Genomic DNA, 18550 nt, shown 5'->3' with positions numbered 1-18550 from the left:
AGTTCTTGTAACTATTGGGTTCAACTTAAAGTTCCGATCTTTCAGGGAGAATTTTTATATCTGGTTCTGCTACGAAGACCTTGATAGATTCAGGGGCCACTCACTCATTTATTTCGGAGGTCTTTGCTAATTTTTCAAGGTCAAGACCGTTGGGCTAGATGTAGCCTATTCAATAGTATTGCCTTCTGGTGAGGAGATGGCAGCTACCAATGTGATCCGAGACATAGATCTTGAGCTCCATGGCAATTTTGTTTATGTGGATCTTATCGTACTGCAGATGCCAGAGTTTGACATTATTCTAGGGATGGATTGGCTATTGCGGAACAGAGTTTTGATTGACTTCCAGGAGATCTGTTCTAGTCCGACCGCCTGAAATGACGCAGTTCTTATTCGAGCCAGACATGTACTTTCCTCTACCGCGTATTATTCCTTATGTCCAGGCTAGGAAGCTCATGCATAGAGGGTGTCGGGCGTTTCTAGCGACCTTTGTATCTGTCCTCGAGGCGCCCAGTCAGTCAGCCTCAGATGTTCCTATTGTTAGAGATTTCCTAGACGTTTTTCCTGAGGACGTCTCTGGTATGCCACCGGAGAGAGAGGTGGAGTTCTCCATCGAGCTTATGCCAGGTACGACTCCGATATCCAAAACGCCGTACCGACTAGCACCGACAGAGATGGCAGAGTTTAAGAAGCAGATTCAGGAACTTCTGGAAAAAGAGTTCATTCACCCGAGTTTTTCACCATGGGGCACGTCAGTCTTGTTTGTAAAGAAGAAAGGTGGCACGATAAGACTTTGCATTGATTACCGAGAATTGAACAGGGTTACAGTGAAGAACAAGTACCCACTTCTGCGGATTGAGGATCTATTTGATCAATTGCAGGGAGCTTCGGTATTCTCGAAGATAGATCTGCCACGGAGACGAACCCGGAGACCATGCTTATGACAGGTACCTTTAAGCTTTAAGTTTACATTTGAGATTTAATGTTTTGTGTTAAGATTTTTGAACATAGAATTGCAGTAGGATTGCATGTCTACAAGTTTAGTTCTATGTTAAAAAATCTTAACCCAAAACATTAAATCTCCAATGTAAACTTAAAGCTTAAAGGTACCTGTCATAAGCATGTTCTCCGGGTTCGTCTCCGTGGCATGGAGAGCAAAAACTTGCCTTGGGTAGGCAGATTCCTCTGAGGACACTGCAGCAACATGTGGTCTTGACTGCCACACTTGTAACACTTCCCTGAGCCAAACATACATGCTCCAGGATGGCGACGTGAGCACTTAGGGCAAACTGTGTGCTCAAAAGTCCTCGGGGCTGCTGCTGCTGCTGACCTCTGTTTCTAGGCGGTCCGTGAAAAGGCCTCTTGTTCTGCTGCTGATGCTGCGAGGAGGAGGCGGTGCGGTACCTTGGACTGGGCGCTTGCCCTGGCGGTCTCTCTCGATATCACGCTGATCCTGCTTTACGGCTAGAGCTTTGGAGACAACGACCTCATAAGTAGTAGGGTCAGACACCCTAACATCACGACGCAAGATCGGCCGTAGACCCACCAGAAAATGCATTAACTTGGCTTTAGCATCATTCGCGATCAGGGCACAAAATGACAACCCCTCTCAAACTTACGGATGAACTCCGTAACAGTCAGATCTCCCTGTCTCAGGCTCATGAACTCAGTGGTCAACCTGGTGCCCACTTCCTCAGTAAAATATTTGGAGTAGAATACCTCCGTGAAGCGTGTCCAGCTCAGCGTAGCCAAGTTCAGGGCTACTGACGCTCCTTCTCCCACCATAAGCGGGCATCTCCTCCGAATAAGTAGGTAGCGCATCGGACTCTGTCAGCATCTCCCAAGCTCCATGAACTCGAAGATAACCTCGAGGGACTTGATCCAGCCCTCGGCAATCATGGGGTCCGTCGTCCCTGAAAACTCCTTAGGACGCATCTTCATGAATCTCTCATAGAAAGCCTCGGGCCCTGTCGGCCTGGGCGCCACAGCATGGTCCCCCGCAAACTGTGCGAAGAACTGAGTCATCCCAGCTAGCATCTGGGCATCATGTCAGGTGGAGGTGGAGGTGGTAAATCTCTCTTCTGCCTCTGCTCCTCTCTGTCCTCTTGCGAGGCTCGTCATTTCTAGTGCGCTCGAGAATGCGTCTAGGGGGCATACTGTTCCATACATAACTCATACGTAACTAACATACATAATTCCATAATTTATTTAAATACTGAACAATAAAATAAATCTGGACATAAAATATTTAATGAAAACATGCTGTTAAATAATTCATGCTTTAAATAAAATGCGTAAATGTAAAACTTAAAGACCGAAGACGTGACTTCATGAGCTTCTCGTGGTCAGTAGTAGTACAACCCTTTACAGAACCATTGCTCTGATACCAGCTATAATGGCCCGAAAATTCGTGTTTGAAAATTTACGAAAAATTTAAAATTTTCTTTTCAAATAATTAAAATGTCTCATTCATAAGTTAAACGGATAAATAAAGTTTAATATTCAAAATAGCAGCGGAAGTAAATATTTGTTTGCAAAATAACAATTTAAGAATAATCCAACAACTGATAAAATGTTGAGCATAAAAATGGTAAATGCTAAACTGAGGTCCTTGGGTTCCACTACTGTCGACCCAAGCTAGCTCACTGTTCCCCGCCCTCGGCCCCGACATCATCAGTACATACAACAATCAAGTCTATTGAGTCTAAAGACTCAGCATGCATATATCGTAAATAACGAGTAAATAATATAGTAAAATTGCATGGGAGTAAAAATATCATGTCATGAGTCATAATGTGAAAATAACTTATCATGAGCAATTATACTACGTGCATAATTGAACTGAAAATCGCAGTGAAAATGTTTGCTCCTTGGAGCCCTGAATAAAATAACATGTCATAAATTTTTTGTTGAGATTATGGTCTACGCAAGTGGCCCATGTATTGAATTGCGCTGACTGGACCGGTAACTGGCGACCGGGTGAAGTAATGAACGTCTGATCAGATTAATGCCACAGTATACTGGGTGGTACATAACTGAACTGACCGGTAACTTGCGACCGGATGATACAATGCTCCCATGATAGTGAAATGACCAAAACCAATATCGCATAAATCTAAAAAATGAATATTTTCTTATTTTTATGCACGTAATATAATTAACTGGCATAATGAAATATCCTGTATTATTTTACCGCATTGATTGGATCGTTCCCTAGCTCGCTGCGACCTAAATTTGACATGAAAAATATGCAAATGATTTTCTTGACCAAACTTTGTAATTGAATCCAAAAACGATACAATTACGCCCAACGACTTCGTATTTAATCATGACTCCGTGCCAACCCGAACCATCATTTAGTCATGATTAAAATACACTTAAAATGATGAAATAATGCTCCTAAAATGACAAGGGCCGAAATTTTGGTGAATAGAGGCAAAAACATGAAACGTTCTTTCGAGAGTCAATTTGGCACATCGCACCATAATTCCTCGTACGACCTCTAAAATGATCCGAATCACGAACGGTCAAAAACATGACCTTCCCAACTCGATGAGACACTGTCCAGTCCAAGGCCATAGGCTAGAAGCCAACCAAGAACTCGAACGAGCCACTGAACCGAAGCAGCAAGTTGCTGTCCACAAAATACAGCAGCTGTGCTTTGGTTTCCTTGCGTCGTTTGCGAGGCTAATGGACATTGGGTCTTGAACCACCGTCCAGAACCTCTTACCAACATCCTAGGGTATGGTTTGAACCATGGCTAAAGAGCCAACCAAGATCCACACCAACACCCAAAACCGAGAGGACACATGCAGGATTTAAAAAAGGTCGAAGGGGCTGTTCTTGTTGTTTGATTTAAAAACCGATTCCACCATGGACCAAGCTCCAAAAAGGCAACTTGGTCACGTCTTAGACATCACCAGGAGATGTTCTAACCATGGCTATAGCCCTTAGGGCAGCCAGGACCAGATCCATCAACCTTTGACAGCAACAAAGAAAATCGAATGCAAAAAGGGACAAGCTTGGGGAGTTGCTGTCATTTCTGATTTCCAGCGGGTATGAGACTTGAACGAATGGACTAATATGATCTTAACATGTCCTAGAACATGTCTAGATGCAGCATTGGGAGCCTTGAGTCGAGCCAACCACCTGTACCCACAAAAACAAGCAAACCGTGAAGCATGGAAGGAGAAGCCGAAAATCTGCACTTCATTTTTTAAAAATATGGTCATGTATTTCGGTTTTGGCTTAATAAAATCATGAGTATGATGTTTCAAAATATTAATATGGCTTGATTGAAGAGCAAAGAAGAACATATACATGCCTTGGTTTCGTTTTGAAAAGAAAACGAAACGCAACGACGCGGCGCGGAGGAGATAGAGCGTTCTTCTTGATCTTCTTTCTACTCAATTATTTCTTGCTATTATTCTCTCGATTTCCTCTACTGAATGGCTACTGATTTTCGAGATTAGGGAGAGGGGAAATGGTTAGGAGAGTGAGGGGAGATCCAATAATAAAGGGATTCAAATGGTATGACCAAGTCTTGCTTCTTTTTTAAATTTGAATTTGTTTGATATCAAATGATTGTTGGAGGGATCATATGGATGTGCCATGACCGATTCTACATGTCAACCAAGTCTAGGATAATGATGGATTAATAATTAAATGGTGATTAAAAAAATGAAGGATTATCATGCTAAGAAAATAATAAAGAAGAAGTTAAAGGTGGTGAGGTGTCAAAGAAATGTTATCTCACTCAAGGGGTGACCGAATTTAAGCTAATAAGTGGGGAAAAATATTGCTTAGCTAGTGTATTTTAAACCTTTAGGCTACGTTTGGTTGGAAGGATAGGATAAACTAATGATTACTATGTAAATGATAAAAAAATGATTGTGATAGAAATATAATATATGACGTAAAATAGTATTATGTTTGGTATGATTTTTAAGTATGGGATAATTTTGAATTTTTGATAAAATGACGAAATTGTCCTTTTTTATAATTTTTTTTCTTTACTCCGGCAACGGAGGTGCTCCGACGGCCGGCTGCGCTCCGACGGCGGCCGGAAGCGGCTGTTGGAGGTGACCGGCCGGAATCGCGGCGGCTGGTGGGCGGCCGGTGGGCGGCTGGTGGAGGGAAGTGGTGGTGAGTTTGAATTTAGGAGAAAAGTAAAATTGGAAAAATAGGATACTTAAATCAACTTACTAGCTAGCTAAAATAAACTCCGGGAATGATTTCTAAATTTTAAATTTTATCTCCAACTCCAGTCCGGCCTCACTGAATTTAACTGAAAAGATAAAAATTAAACTACTGCATAAAATAATTAACTTTAAAGAAAAGCATTTAAATACTCTTGGAATAAAATCATTTTAATTTAAAATACTAGAATTATGCATGGCTTATACGTAGTCTAATTTACGGGTTCTACAATTCACCAAATCAAAAAGGGTACAAATGTTACTCCCCAGTTACAAAATTTTTTTTACGCCTCTATGGATGTCACATTTTCTGGGTATGAACCTTTTTATAACAAATCTTCGATTAAGGGAGAGACGGAACTTAGAGGATCTAACAATTTGGAACTTCATACACCTGCCATACCACGATTAGAACCTCATGAGAACACAACTCATGCTCCTACAGCGATTGACAGTCCACCATATTAGCCCTTGCAAGTGTACTCTTGGAGAAAACTACACCCTCATCAGAATCAGCAAAGCAAAACCTCAACACTTCCCCGAAGCCAATTTTCGCTGAAAATGCACAAGTTAATACTGGTCCTATTGTGATTCTTCCATATCCAACATGTTGATATTGATGAGAGGCCTATTGCATTAAGGAAAGGGATTCGATCATGTTCATTACACCCTATATGTATTTTGTTTCACTTGAACATTTATCATCTGCACATCAAGGTTTTGTGACCAGATTGGACCAGGTTTAGATTCCTTCATCCATTGAGATTGCTCTCCAAGATCCATTATGGAAGGCGACATTCCGTCATCGCTCAACTCCCTGCAGGGAAACAAACAGGTTGAAGGTAGCATAGAATAGTTTAAAGCTCGACTGGTAGCAAAAGGATGCACACAATCATATGGGATTGATTACCAAGAAACATTTGCTCCTGTTGCCAGTCTCAATACCATCCGAGTTCTTTTATCACTTGTTGCAAACTTGGATTGGTCGTTGTTTCAACTTGATGTTAAAAACATTATTCTAAATAAAGATCTGGAGGAAGAAATTTATATGGATATCCCACGTGGATTTGTGTCCGAGTCCACAACTCATAAAACATGCAGATTGAAGAAATCACTGTGCGACTTGAAGCAATCTCCTCAGGCCTAGTTTTATCGTTTTTCATATGTTATGAAAAAGAATGGGTATACCCATGGTCAATCTGATCACACTGTTTATCAAACACTCATATGAAAGAAAGATCACAATCCTACTAGTTTATGTTTACGATATTTTACTGACATGGAATTACGACGAGGATATGATATGTGTAATATCTTATTCTCGAAGGAATTGAAATGAAAGATCTTGAAAATCTCATATATTATATTTTTTGGGAATGGAAGTGGGTAGATCATCCCACGAGATTTCAATTTCTCAAAGAAAATACGTGTTAGACCTCTTGAAGGAAATTGAAATTTTGGGGAGGAAGCCAGTTGACACTCTTGTGGATGCTAATGTCATACTCACATCTGGGAATGACTGTCCACTGGTTGACAAAGGGAGATATCAAAGATTAGTTGGCAAATTAATCTATCTCTCGCACACACGACTGAATATTGGATTTTTTGTGCGTGTCATGAATCGCTCAACAGAGGACCGCATGAATGCAATATACCTAGTATTGAGATATCTCAAAAGAAACCCAGGAAATGACGATGCTTCAAAAGTCCTCAGTCAAAAACTTCGAAGTGTATAATAATGCTGATTGGGTTGGATCGCATACTGATAGGCGATCAACTTTAGGATATTGCACATTCGCGTGGGGGAACTTAGTAACTTGGAGAGTAAGAAGCAGTCTATAGTGGCACGCAGCATCACGGAAACAGAATACAGAGCCTTAGCACATGGCCTATGAAGGAATGTGGCTGAACATACTACTCACTGAATTGAAACTTGAAGATGGTCATCCCTTTAAAATGATGTGTGAGAATCAAGCAGCTATGAGTATAGCCAAGAATCCAGTTCACGATCGAACAAAGCAAATTGTGATAGACCTACACTTTATAAATGAGAAGATTGAGAAGAAAGTCATTGATCTCAACTACATCCCCTCTCACTTGCTGCAAATCACGGACATTCTCTTCACGGGCCAAACTTTGAAGACATGAATTCCAAGTTGGGCATGATCAACATATATGACCCTAACTGGAGGGGGAATGTTAGATATTAATAACATATAATCCAGATAATTGGCGGATTTGGATCATTTTGTTTGTATTTAAAAAGAGTTATCTGATAGGTTGTTAGTGGAATTTCTTTTTCTTGATAAGACTCCTAGGTTGATCTATATAAATCTGTATCTAGCATCTGTTTATTATTCAATGGAATAAAACTTTCTGCACTTCACAACCTATGAGTATTCCATCTTTTACTTTAGTTAGCTTTAATTTTTGCCTCCCATAACTGTGGTTGGCGCAAAAGTTTCCTGATAGGTTTAAGCCAAATGTATTACGTTTCATCATATTTGGTATGGTGAGTGACAATAAGATGGCGGGAGCAAATAACCTGATACACCCGAGTTATTTTTTTTTTATAAATGTTGTTGCAGACCGAGAACTAGTTCCTGCTTTCATATCCAACTCATCTGAATACTATGCTACATTTTTCCTCTGCCTCATAAACATCTAAAATTTGTTTAATTTTTAATGCTCGAGTAACATTCTGCTGATTTACTTGGTTGTACGCTTTTATCCTATTTGCAGGGAAAGTGAAGGTTCATTTCATTTTGGCAACTACTTAAGTGAAGTTGAAGACCTGAGAGCTGTTACTGAATACTTCAAAAGTGTAAAACGTGCTGCAGTTGTGGTTCTTGGGCACAGTAAAGGTCGTATCAACTTGTATCCAAAACTGAGTATCTTGTATGTTTCCATTACCTGTTGGAAATACCAACTGAGTGGAAATACCAGCTGAGCCTGAGACCTCCTCTCTCATTTTATTTGACCTGCGATACCATCATTGCTAGACACCCCGCACCCGCTTCTCTTAAATGATTTTTTGTCATGTCCATTCTCATAAGCTTACGATTTTCCATGATTTGACAATTTCTACAATTTCCATGGTACAAATGTTTCCTTCTACCTGGTTTGCCATACAATACATCCTTCCCTTTTCAAAATCTCAGACCCACACACAGACATGCATTACTTACCCACAAATGTTTCATACTTTTCTTCTGGTTCTTTTCTTTACTCCAAGTACCCCTACCTTTTGTTACCAAATCCAAAAAAACTAGACCCAAGTCTTTATGCGTGTTGTTGTTTTTCAATAGACACGTTAACATGTGTACATAAAATGAAATGCACAACTAAGTGTATCTAGCTATTACTGATGATTTGTTTGACAAGCTTGTATCAAATGATTCATTTAGATGATCTGACAGGCGACAGCATAGTCTGACTCGGCGCCTTATATACTTCAGAGAGGGGCATTCTTGAACTTACTCGTTGAGTCTAGAGAAGAGCATTCTTGAATTTGTCTTGTTTCCATTTAAATTTTTCTCGAGTAATTTTTTATTAGCTGGAATGTCCTTCAATTTAGCCAACTGGAAATTCATGCAAGGCAGTAATATGGTTGAGGGCTATAAGTTTGCAACAACATAGACATTTAGGCCTATTTTATTTTAGTCCGAAGGAAATGCTTTCAATTTGAGTTTTGCTTGTCTCTCCACTCTTTTTTTGTTTCATGGTTAGTTTGGTCTTTCTTTAAATTTTCAAACTACAACTTTAGTGCAGCGGTGGATGACTATATGTTCCCTAAGAGTGAAAAATACCCCTTTCCTTCTAATACAGTAGAACCTTATAAGGAAAAATCCATGCTAAAACTGGATCTATTGTTCTTCTCACTTATAGTGTTTTGCTTTGTGATTATGGCATATAATTCGTCCCACAATCCTCTCTTTAAACACTCAATTGTGCTAAGGCTTCAAAATGCGATCTGTTGATTCTCCTTGCATTTTTTGTTATCACATGTTGCAGGTGGAAACGTTGTCCTCCTGTATGCATCTAAATATCATGATATTCCTGCTGTCGTGAATGTCTCTGGTCGTTATGATCTCAAGAGAGGCCTTGAAGAAAGGCTGGGTAAAAATTTTTTAGAAAGACTCGACAAGGAAGGATATATTGATATTAAAACGAGAACAGGTAATCATACACTTTTTTAGGTGATGACCCCTGCTTGTTTTTTCCTAACTTGATGTTGAATATTGTGACCCTACACTCAAGCATCATTTGTGCTTTAGGAGATGTCACTCATAAATATTTAGACATTTCATAATGACGTAAAATTTATGAGCCTTAATTTTTTTCTTTTAATATATTTAGTACCAATTTCAATTACTTCAGAATTCCAAAACCACCAGTAAAAAAAAAAGGAAAGAAGAAGAATTCCAAACCCTACTGTTTAAACCTGAAGGATAGCTTTCCTTAGTTTGATAGTTCTCTTTTGCACAATTCTGATAACCCGTTTGATGAGAGGCCACAGAAATCTGAAAAAAGGTAAAAAAAATCTGAGGGGTTCGTTGTGGTTTTCACTTCTGCTGTGTATTAGTAAACAGTAATTTGTTTCTTTTGCAACATTTTACCTGTCAGAGAAGTATATTGTCATGGAGTATGGGTGTTCACGGTTTGGTTCGGTTTGGATAAAGATTCGAACCCAACCAATGAAACCATATTATATTAGTTTTACAAAATTTTAAACCAAACCAAACCATGGGTTTTTTATATCCATACCAAACTATATCATAAATCTCGGTTTGGTTTGGTATGGACTGGTTTGGAAGATTAATTTAAATTTTGAGCTTCATATTGAATTAATACATATGATATTGTAATTCAGTAGAAAAAACATATGATACTTGATAGAAGTTGAGATACAATTAATTAAAAATTGATTATAAGTAAAATACAGTTAATTAAAATACTTATGCAGGTTTCAGAATTTTGCAACTTATAAAAAATCTTAATTTTTAGAGATGTGGATATGTTTATTTGGGTTAAAATATGCAATAAATAAGTTATTAATGTATTAGATTGTTTCAAAGCTCATTCATAATATAATACAAATTAAAACAAATAAAATATTTCCATATCCAAGAAAATAGCACTAAATTAACAAAATTTATTTATGTAATTGGTTTGGATTAGTTTGGTACAGTTTATATTTATCGAACCTAAAATTTGAAATAAACCAAAATTTTTGGTTTAGTTGATTGTAAAATGAATTCAAACTGTGATTGATTAAAAACCTATGGTTCAAGCGTTTTGTTCGGTTTCTAAACACTTCTATCATGGAGTACTGAACTATCTCTGTGGGTTATGAGCACTGTACTTTATTTCATTGCTTTTCCTCAATTTGAGATATGTACATCTGTAAGAGTTTCATTGAGAAATGAGAATGGCTTGATAATATTATTTGTAGCACACATGCACTTTTGACTGACAAAGTTACCTCACTCATTTCTTTTCGTAGGAGAAGTAGAGTATCAAGTCACCAAGGAAAGTTTGATGGATCGATTAAATACAAACATGCATGAAGCATGTCTTTCGATTGACAAGGGATGCAGGTAATGATGATACTGATTTTTTCTGATGATATGCTCGTTTTGGTCGTATCACATTCAACTGGAAAAAAGTTAGCCACCTTTAGATTTTACCCATTATTACCTCTTTCTAAAATTTCTAATTCATCTGCCGCAATATGTCACGTATTCTGGAATGAGTGAAAAAATTGTTTCCACAGTCAGGTCATGAATTTTTTCATAAGACGAAAAAATTAACCACTGGTTTGTCATCTTGGGTTTGCATCTGCGTAATTCAGTTAGATTCTGGTGATCACGTCATGCTACATTGTTGGCTTCCAAGTACTTGGCCATAAATCTTGAAAATAATGCACGGGAACTTGTCTTTGACTTTTCGAAATGCGTTTATAGGGTATTGACAGTTCATGGATCAGTTGATGAAATTATTCCAGTTGAAGATGCTCTGGAGTTCGCCAAGATCATACCGAACCACCAGTTGCAAATTGTAGATGGGGCCAATCATGGATATTCTTCACATCAAGATGCATTATCTTCAGCCGTTTTGCCTTTCATAAAGGAATGCATGCAGCAGGCTGAAGAAGTCTCCGAATAGGAGACTGAACATGTTTACTTTGAAGTATGCAATATTTTTACAAATTTATCTTCCGATAATGAGCTTGTGGTTCTTGAAAATTTGACAATTGGGATCATCCGGAACCCTGCTCCTCTCTTAAGATAGAAGATTGGTAAAACTTGGTTGGTGTGATCAAACAGTATTGTTTATTAAGTCAAATGACATTAAGTGCCCATCCATCATTCTTCAACAATCTATCTTGTCTGATATGCCGTGAATGATAGAAGGTGGATATTTTCTTCAGTGTCATTGTTTTCTTATGTAAACACAGTATGTTCCAGATATCAAGAATTTGATAGACGAGAATAAAATATACCGTGTTGGACGGAATTTATTTTGTACGATAATGTTGCTCTTCAGTGATGTGACGAGTCTTTGAAAATTTTTATGGTCGCTTGCATCATTGTGAGTGATCCATTCTGAGTCTTGCTCTTCTGGAAAAAGATCAACCTTTGCTTCAAACTCAAGTAGATCACTAATACCCATCACAGGAGATGAGCAGGATTTTCTGTTTCGTGTTTGAAATTCAGGGACTTGCTTCAAACTAGAACTTGCACTTCTGTCCAAAGATCATGGCACCATACATATCAATTAGGTAATCTTGGTTCGTTATGGCAGCATAATGTAATATCTCATGCTAGATCTAAGAGTCCAATTTTAGTTTGGCACCATCGGATCTTGTACCAGGGTATTGCCATTGTTCTAGCATTTCATTTAACTATTCGTATTCTAGAGAACTATATCAGCTCCAACTTGTATTTGAACATGGTTTTTGGCTGCACTATTGAACTAGCCTATCTAAAAAATAGTTCCCTGACATGGGATCAAGTCGAAAAACACCCGACCCGATTAATTTGGTTGTCAACTATTTCGGGTCAGACACCTGATTTATGCCATGCAAACCTGATTACAAAGATAACATCCTCTAGTATTATTATTATTTGTGTCTCAGCACACGCGTTTCGTGTTTGTATAATCATTTAAAAAAAAAATCAACTTTGAATTAATTCAACTTGTGCGTATGAAAATGACCGCATTATGATAGAGTAAAAGCAATAAAGTTTAAAATTGTTAAAGGACTAAAATAGTAATTATAAAATCATTAGGGGTAAAATGACAATTATCAAAATATACAAGGGCGATGTCGAAAGTTAACAAAAGAGTAGGTGTCTTATGTCTTACGCATCTATATATGTGATATGCGTTAACCCGGTTCATATGCAATGAAAAATAATAATTTTGACATAAAAAGTAATATTTTTCAATAGTTGGATCGGACCGGATATCGTTAAAAAAAAAGTCAGATACTGAAAGAAAAATCTTTTTTACGCGTCGTCCTGGTGCGCGCAGGCTACTGCACTTCTTTACTTCAGATCGACAAGGCAGGGCGGACTAGGGCACCCCTGGTCCGGTCCGGAGCTTTTTTTGTGCGTTGCGCACAGGGCTGCATGCTTGGAACGTGTGGTTGTTGATGTCCTTTTGGTCCTTTAACACTTGAATGATGTCGCAATGACCTTCAACTTGATTGCCACGTCCCCGAACCCTTCTAGCCTTGACGACATGTTTTTAGGCACTTCTCGGTAGCTCACTCTGTGTCTTTAAAGAGCTTCCTTATACTTCTTGCTTCGCTATCTCGTTATTAGTCCTTCCGGCAACTTTAGTGGTTCTCATGCTTTTTTATAAGTTTGATCATCCACGATCGTATCAGTCTGACAGATTAATTTCGTGAAACGGATCTATAACCTGACTTAACTAATGAAAAATTATAGTTTTTAAGTCAAGAATATATTTTTAATATAAGCATGTGTCGGATTGATCTGTCTTACAGATATAGCCTCGTAAGATAGTCTCTCAAAAGATCTACTCAAAAGAATCCACCTGGAATATTTATGGCTATTTAATAAAAAAAAATCTTCTTCGTTTTTTCCCTGAAAAAATGAAAGCAATTATTTAATTATTTTTTGAAAATAGTATTGGCCATCAAATGTATAATTCAAAACTAACCATACATTTTCAGATACTTTATTTATTGTACATTTTATGTTGATTCAATAAAAAAGTATAAATGTTCACACATTTTATAGTTTTTATTTTTTTCATAGATGACGCAAATAACACATCTGTCTCACAAAATAGACCCGTAAGATCGTTTCACACAAATTTTTGTCTTATTTTATTGGTTTCACTTAAGCATATATCGTAAATTCAAATAAATGATACTACAACTGTTGCCATGCCGATAATTTTTTGTCAATTATTTGTATTTAATTTTGAAAGTGACATACATAAAGTTAAAAAAAAGCCCTCCTTTCGTGTTCTGGAACTATGCATTTTTATGTTCTGTTATGTAAACTTAATTTCGCACAAATTATTCAGGGTGTTGACGATCCACGGGTCTGTTGATGTATTTGTCGAGTTAGGCGATGCAAAGGAATTCGACAAGATTATACCAAACCAAGGACTAAAGATTATAGAAGGAGCTATTCATGGCTACACTACACAAAGATAAATTGGCTGAGGCCACTGTGGATTATATGCAAGAAATAATATCTGCAGTCAGCAAAATAAATGATGTATAGTCTTGTGTCTGACTTCAAGTATGTGATATATAAGTGAGTATTCAATAAAAATTTTATACCTACCAAACTTTTAGTGTGCTGTCTGATTGGATGGAACTTATATAATGGTATATAATGGTAAAAATTCAGCATTCATCTGTGTAAATAACAAGCTTGATATCATGTATGTCATCCTATAGTTAATCCATCGAGTTTTATGCAGAATCGGAGAGAAGGTACATGTCTGAATTTGAACTAAAGGAAAATGACTGAGGCCTTTATTTCTTGAAAAAGTCGTATTGTCCTGATAAGATTTTAAATAAATGGTTTAGACTATATAAAGAAGTCCAGGCATTACACAGATTGTTGACAACAGATTCTACGGCTTGTTTGGTCCAAAAGGTTATTCCCTAGGAATGACCTCCATCCAGCATTTGCCATTTTGACTTTCCGCGAAAATTTATTCGCAATGGAACAAATCAGTTTTGACATCAATGAGGAATGCAAAGAAAGATTTTGGCTTCTATACAACGCCATGCGATCGCTTTCTAGAAACTGTGCCTGTTAAAATATGTAGAACACGTTTTCTTCCGCATTATGTGTTCCTTTTTCCATTTCAAAGGGTCCTCATTCAGCTATTCTTGCTCTATAAAAGAAACTATCAACCTTATTGGTGGGGGACCTGCAGATTACTGCACCGACTCTTCAAGTATTTCTGTACTCCTTGATGCTCTCTCATGCTTGTGACAATGGGCTCATTGGCCTTGTGAAATAAAAACAGAAACTTCAAAAGGAAATGATAGGATAGAAAAAGGTGAGAAACCATATTGTTCTAAATTCTGAAAAATTATGTGCTGTTGTGATTGCTACAATACACTTGGGGAGAAAGAAAAAGCAAAAATCTCAGAAAAATTCTTCTAGAGAGTAGAAGAAATCATAAAAATAAAAGCTTAGGTGAATCAATCAAGACTAGCCAAATTTTTCAAAGCATGCATAAGATTACCTCTATGCCCGAAACGCCATTTGCATGCCCAATGTTGTCATGATGAATCAGATGCAGTATCCAAGCTTAAATTCAAGTTCTCTGAATCATTTTCACTTGCAGTCTTCATATCTTCCTGTAAGTTTGTATTCGGTATTTGATAAAATATCATTTAGTTCTAGTATCGTTCTGATAGAGTAATAATACACATCATACCAGTTCGTCCGTCAGCTTTTCGATGTTTTCCTCCAGTTCCAAAATGTGGTGTTTAAGAGCCTGCAAATATTTGTGGGGAAAGATAAGTCAGCGACAAAAAATACAACCACAAACGAAACATCTTCTATTTGATGGTTAACAAGGCATTACCTCACGTCTCTGAAGTTCAATAGAACGAGCTAATGCTTGCCTTTTTGTTAAAAGATTTTTCGGCCTGAATGTAGAAGGCCGCTGATAATTCTTTCCACGATAGACTATTATAGCATAGCCTTTGGTAATTTTTTCTACAGATACTAACACCCCACCACTTTCAGCTTCAAGAGAAACTGCAATATGCTTGACTTGTGGAAATTTTTTCCTATCTATAATAATCTTTACCAGCTCCCTATACTTCCAGTGTAAGTGCATATTTTCAATAGTGCCGTCAAAAATTTCTCGCCTCCCTACAGGATAAACAAAAAATAAGCTCCAGATAATACAATGAGCCAGCAACATAGTATGATGTAGCTGTTACCTAGAAGCAGGTAAGGTTTCATGCTCAAACCAATCTTACGAAACAAAAACCTTTCCTCATCAGTTAATGTTTCCAGATCGCTTGGCAGGTCTGCCGGTTCTTGATTCACTAGCACCTTTTGCAAGGATTTTTCAGCCTTCTTGATCTTATGCTTTGCCTGCACCAGATATGGTAACGGTAACTTGTGATCAAAATTGAATGTGATCAAACTCATTACGGTTATCATTCCTTTTCAATATAAAAACATACAAAAGCTAGCTTCCTCTTAACAGAGTTGACTAAAGAAACATGTCTGGAAACAGCTTTGTCTCTCATCATCTTCTCTATCTGTGCACTGTTTGGTTGGTTTCCCCAGCGTGAGGTTGCTGCAACCGTCTCTGCAAGGGTACCTGCAACTAATGGCTGCTTGGGTGTTCTGACACTTGAATCAATTAACGTAGCGGCTCTATGCCGGGCATGCTCTTCCTCATCCTGTCGGAAAGCAGTACTTTTTTCGGCCTCAACTACTGCCCTTGAAACACCAGGAGGCAAAAAATCATTACCTCTGTAGAAGACAATGTAGTCTTTGTTCCTGGAAACTAGCGTTCCTCCGGTCAATATCTGCATTAATGATAAGATAGGTCATACCTCATAAACTAATTCTGTTTAATCATTAATATTCATTTTTTGTATGATCAACCATACTTTTGGCGCATATCACGACCAAAAGAATCTTCAGAAACCATCATCGCTCTTTTTCTTCATTTTTTTGTTATTTCTTTATATTCTTGGGAAAATTAGTGGGGAAGGAACAATATAATTGGTAGTCATGTGCAGAATACATAGCTAACATGTTAAATAACCCACACCTTGAGCTCTTCAGCCATCCTTTCATTGGAAGTATTCTGAACACCACGCTTGATGGCTATCTTTGCAATAGCACTATTTTTCCATAAGTTCACCATAGCCATAGCAAGACCTTGCAGTTCTCTGTTTCTTCCTAAATGAAGCAATGTAAAGAAACTCAATACAAAGAATATATATTTGTATGTATTAGCAAATAAAGGTCAGTGTTATTGCACACACCAAGTGCGAAATGTGGAGGCAGTATTCTTGCAGTTCTACGCAAATAAGTCATTTCTTTGTCTTTCAGAGCTTGTCTAGTCCCATAAGGAAGAAGTCTAAAAGGAGGCTTGTATCCAGGAACAACAGCTGGGAGTAAATCCGCATCAACAGGAAGTGGTTCACGACCCGACCAATCTATGAACCTCGGACCAAGCTCATCTAAAAGACAGTTGAGCTCATGCAATGACATTTCTTCCTCATTGGATATATTTCTCGAATAATTTGAAGCATCAGCTTCGGAGGATTCTGCAGCTCGACTAACATGCTTCACACCAATGCTTTGGGAAGAATCTTTTACTAAATCTTCAGAAGGGCCCGATGCTTGAATGTCAGCTTCAATGTGTTTACCATATGACTTTACACAATCGAGCTTATAAGCCATTCCTCTATATACCACTACCAAACTCCCTGATCTCCATATTATCACACCTCCGGTTTTTCTCTGATAAATAACATAACACAACGCACCAATATAAACCTCAAAGATTAAACACTATATAACTCCCAATGATTAATATGACTCAGTAAATGAATCTAATGAATCCCATAATAATTAAATCAATATTCGTTTATTTGTTCTATCAAGGAAATGCACTCGATTATAGCAGCTAACCTCAAGCACTTCATGTGTTCTCTTCATGTTAATAGAAGGCGCCCCTTCAAATTTTAACTTGACCACCTCTTCATTCTTCCACTTCTCATGGATAGCATGCACCAATGCCTGGGTCACGCCAGCTGCACCGACTTTAATTCTCTCCACCATCCTCAATGCCACATTTCTAAGCCTCTTCAACTCATTCTCGGGTATCAATATCTCTGACAACTCTGTATTACTCTTCCTTAACTTCTCCCCTTTCTCCAAATTTTCACCGGTTCCCATTTCCCATGGTAATCTATTCAAACCATTCGCAGCAGCAGAACCTCCCCAGATGCCTATCTCTCGGCTAATAGGCGATGAATCCTTCTTAAAAGTGGCGGCTTCACCGTCCCCATCACCCAAAATCTCCTTTTTCTCCGAGAATGTAATTTGAAACTCATCAAACTTTCCATGATTTTCTTCAAAATTGCCATCAAATGTAATTTCCTCCTTTAAATCCTCAGAAACTTGAACAAAACTAATAAAAGATTCCTCCTTTTGACACTGGCCTTTTATATCATCATTTTCTTGAAATTTTCTGTTGCCTACAGATTCATGAAGTTTCCTTGAATTCTCCCTTCCATGAACCCATGGAGCCAAAATCGACTTACTTTTTACAGCAGAATCAGAACCGCCAACCGACTCAATCACCTGAACTCCTGCTTCTAAAGAAACATCCTTGGGAAAACGTAACGGCTGTGCCTCAAATCTTTGATTTCGACTACCACTTTCTTCTATTTCCCAAGGAAAACTCTCTCTCAAAGAAGGCGTTTTGAGGGACCATTTGCCTTGAATTTGATCAAGAAAACTCGGCCTAGGCTTCCTCTTCTTCCTCGTGGGGAGATTCCCTTCATGGGTTTCATCATTCTTGAGCTGAACTGTTTGCTGGCAACAAGAAATCCTAAGCTTATGCGAATTAAATCGTTTTAAAGAACGGATTTCTGGATGAAATATAAGAATTCTGGGACATTGCGAAGGATAATTTGATTGTGAAGACGTTGGAAACTTCAAACGCGCGGGTGAGAGTGCCATGACGATGCAGGGTCACAGTATAGATATTGCCACCATGGATAAAGAAGAAGGAACACTGGTCGGCTTGCATTCGTAAATTGGGCCTTAAAACCAAATCTTGAAAGCCGGCAACCTGGTCCGAGC

At 38.1% G+C, this 18550-nt stretch overlaps 2 protein-coding genes across 2 annotated transcripts; one reads left to right on the top strand and one right to left on the bottom strand.

Moving 5' to 3' along the window:
- Nucleotides 1-7079: 7079 nt before the first annotated feature.
- LOC140818726 (putative uncharacterized protein YDL057W) lies at nucleotides 7080-11714 on the top strand. The gene is made up of 5 exons (XM_073178769.1): nucleotides 7080-7297; nucleotides 7890-8059; nucleotides 9210-9374; nucleotides 10702-10795; nucleotides 11162-11714. The coding sequence occupies exons 1-5, from the start codon at nucleotides 7080-7082 to the stop codon at nucleotides 11361-11363; spliced, it is 849 nt and encodes a 282-aa protein (XP_073034870.1). The 3' UTR covers nucleotides 11364-11714.
- A 2484-nt stretch (nucleotides 11715-14198) lies between these two features.
- LOC140818053 (CRM-domain containing factor CFM3, chloroplastic/mitochondrial-like) lies at nucleotides 14199-18550 on the bottom strand. The gene is made up of 9 exons (XM_073177870.1): nucleotides 17372-18550; nucleotides 16720-17200; nucleotides 16503-16633; nucleotides 15904-16254; nucleotides 15655-15811; nucleotides 15291-15583; nucleotides 15141-15200; nucleotides 14946-15060; nucleotides 14199-14705 (listed from the first exon to the last, which is right to left on the bottom strand). Exons 1-8 carry the CDS (start codon nucleotides 18425-18427, stop codon nucleotides 14983-14985), a joined length of 2607 nt encoding a protein of 868 aa, XP_073033971.1. The 5' UTR covers nucleotides 18428-18550; the 3' UTR covers nucleotides 14199-14705; nucleotides 14946-14982.

Source organism: Primulina eburnea, chromosome 17 (assembly GCF_022965805.1).
Source record: "Primulina eburnea isolate SZY01 chromosome 17, ASM2296580v1, whole genome shotgun sequence".
Taxonomy (NCBI): Eukaryota; Viridiplantae; Streptophyta; class Magnoliopsida; order Lamiales; family Gesneriaceae; genus Primulina; species Primulina eburnea.
Note: the sequence above shows the minus strand (reverse complement) of the source record. Positions and strands in the feature narration are given on the sequence as shown.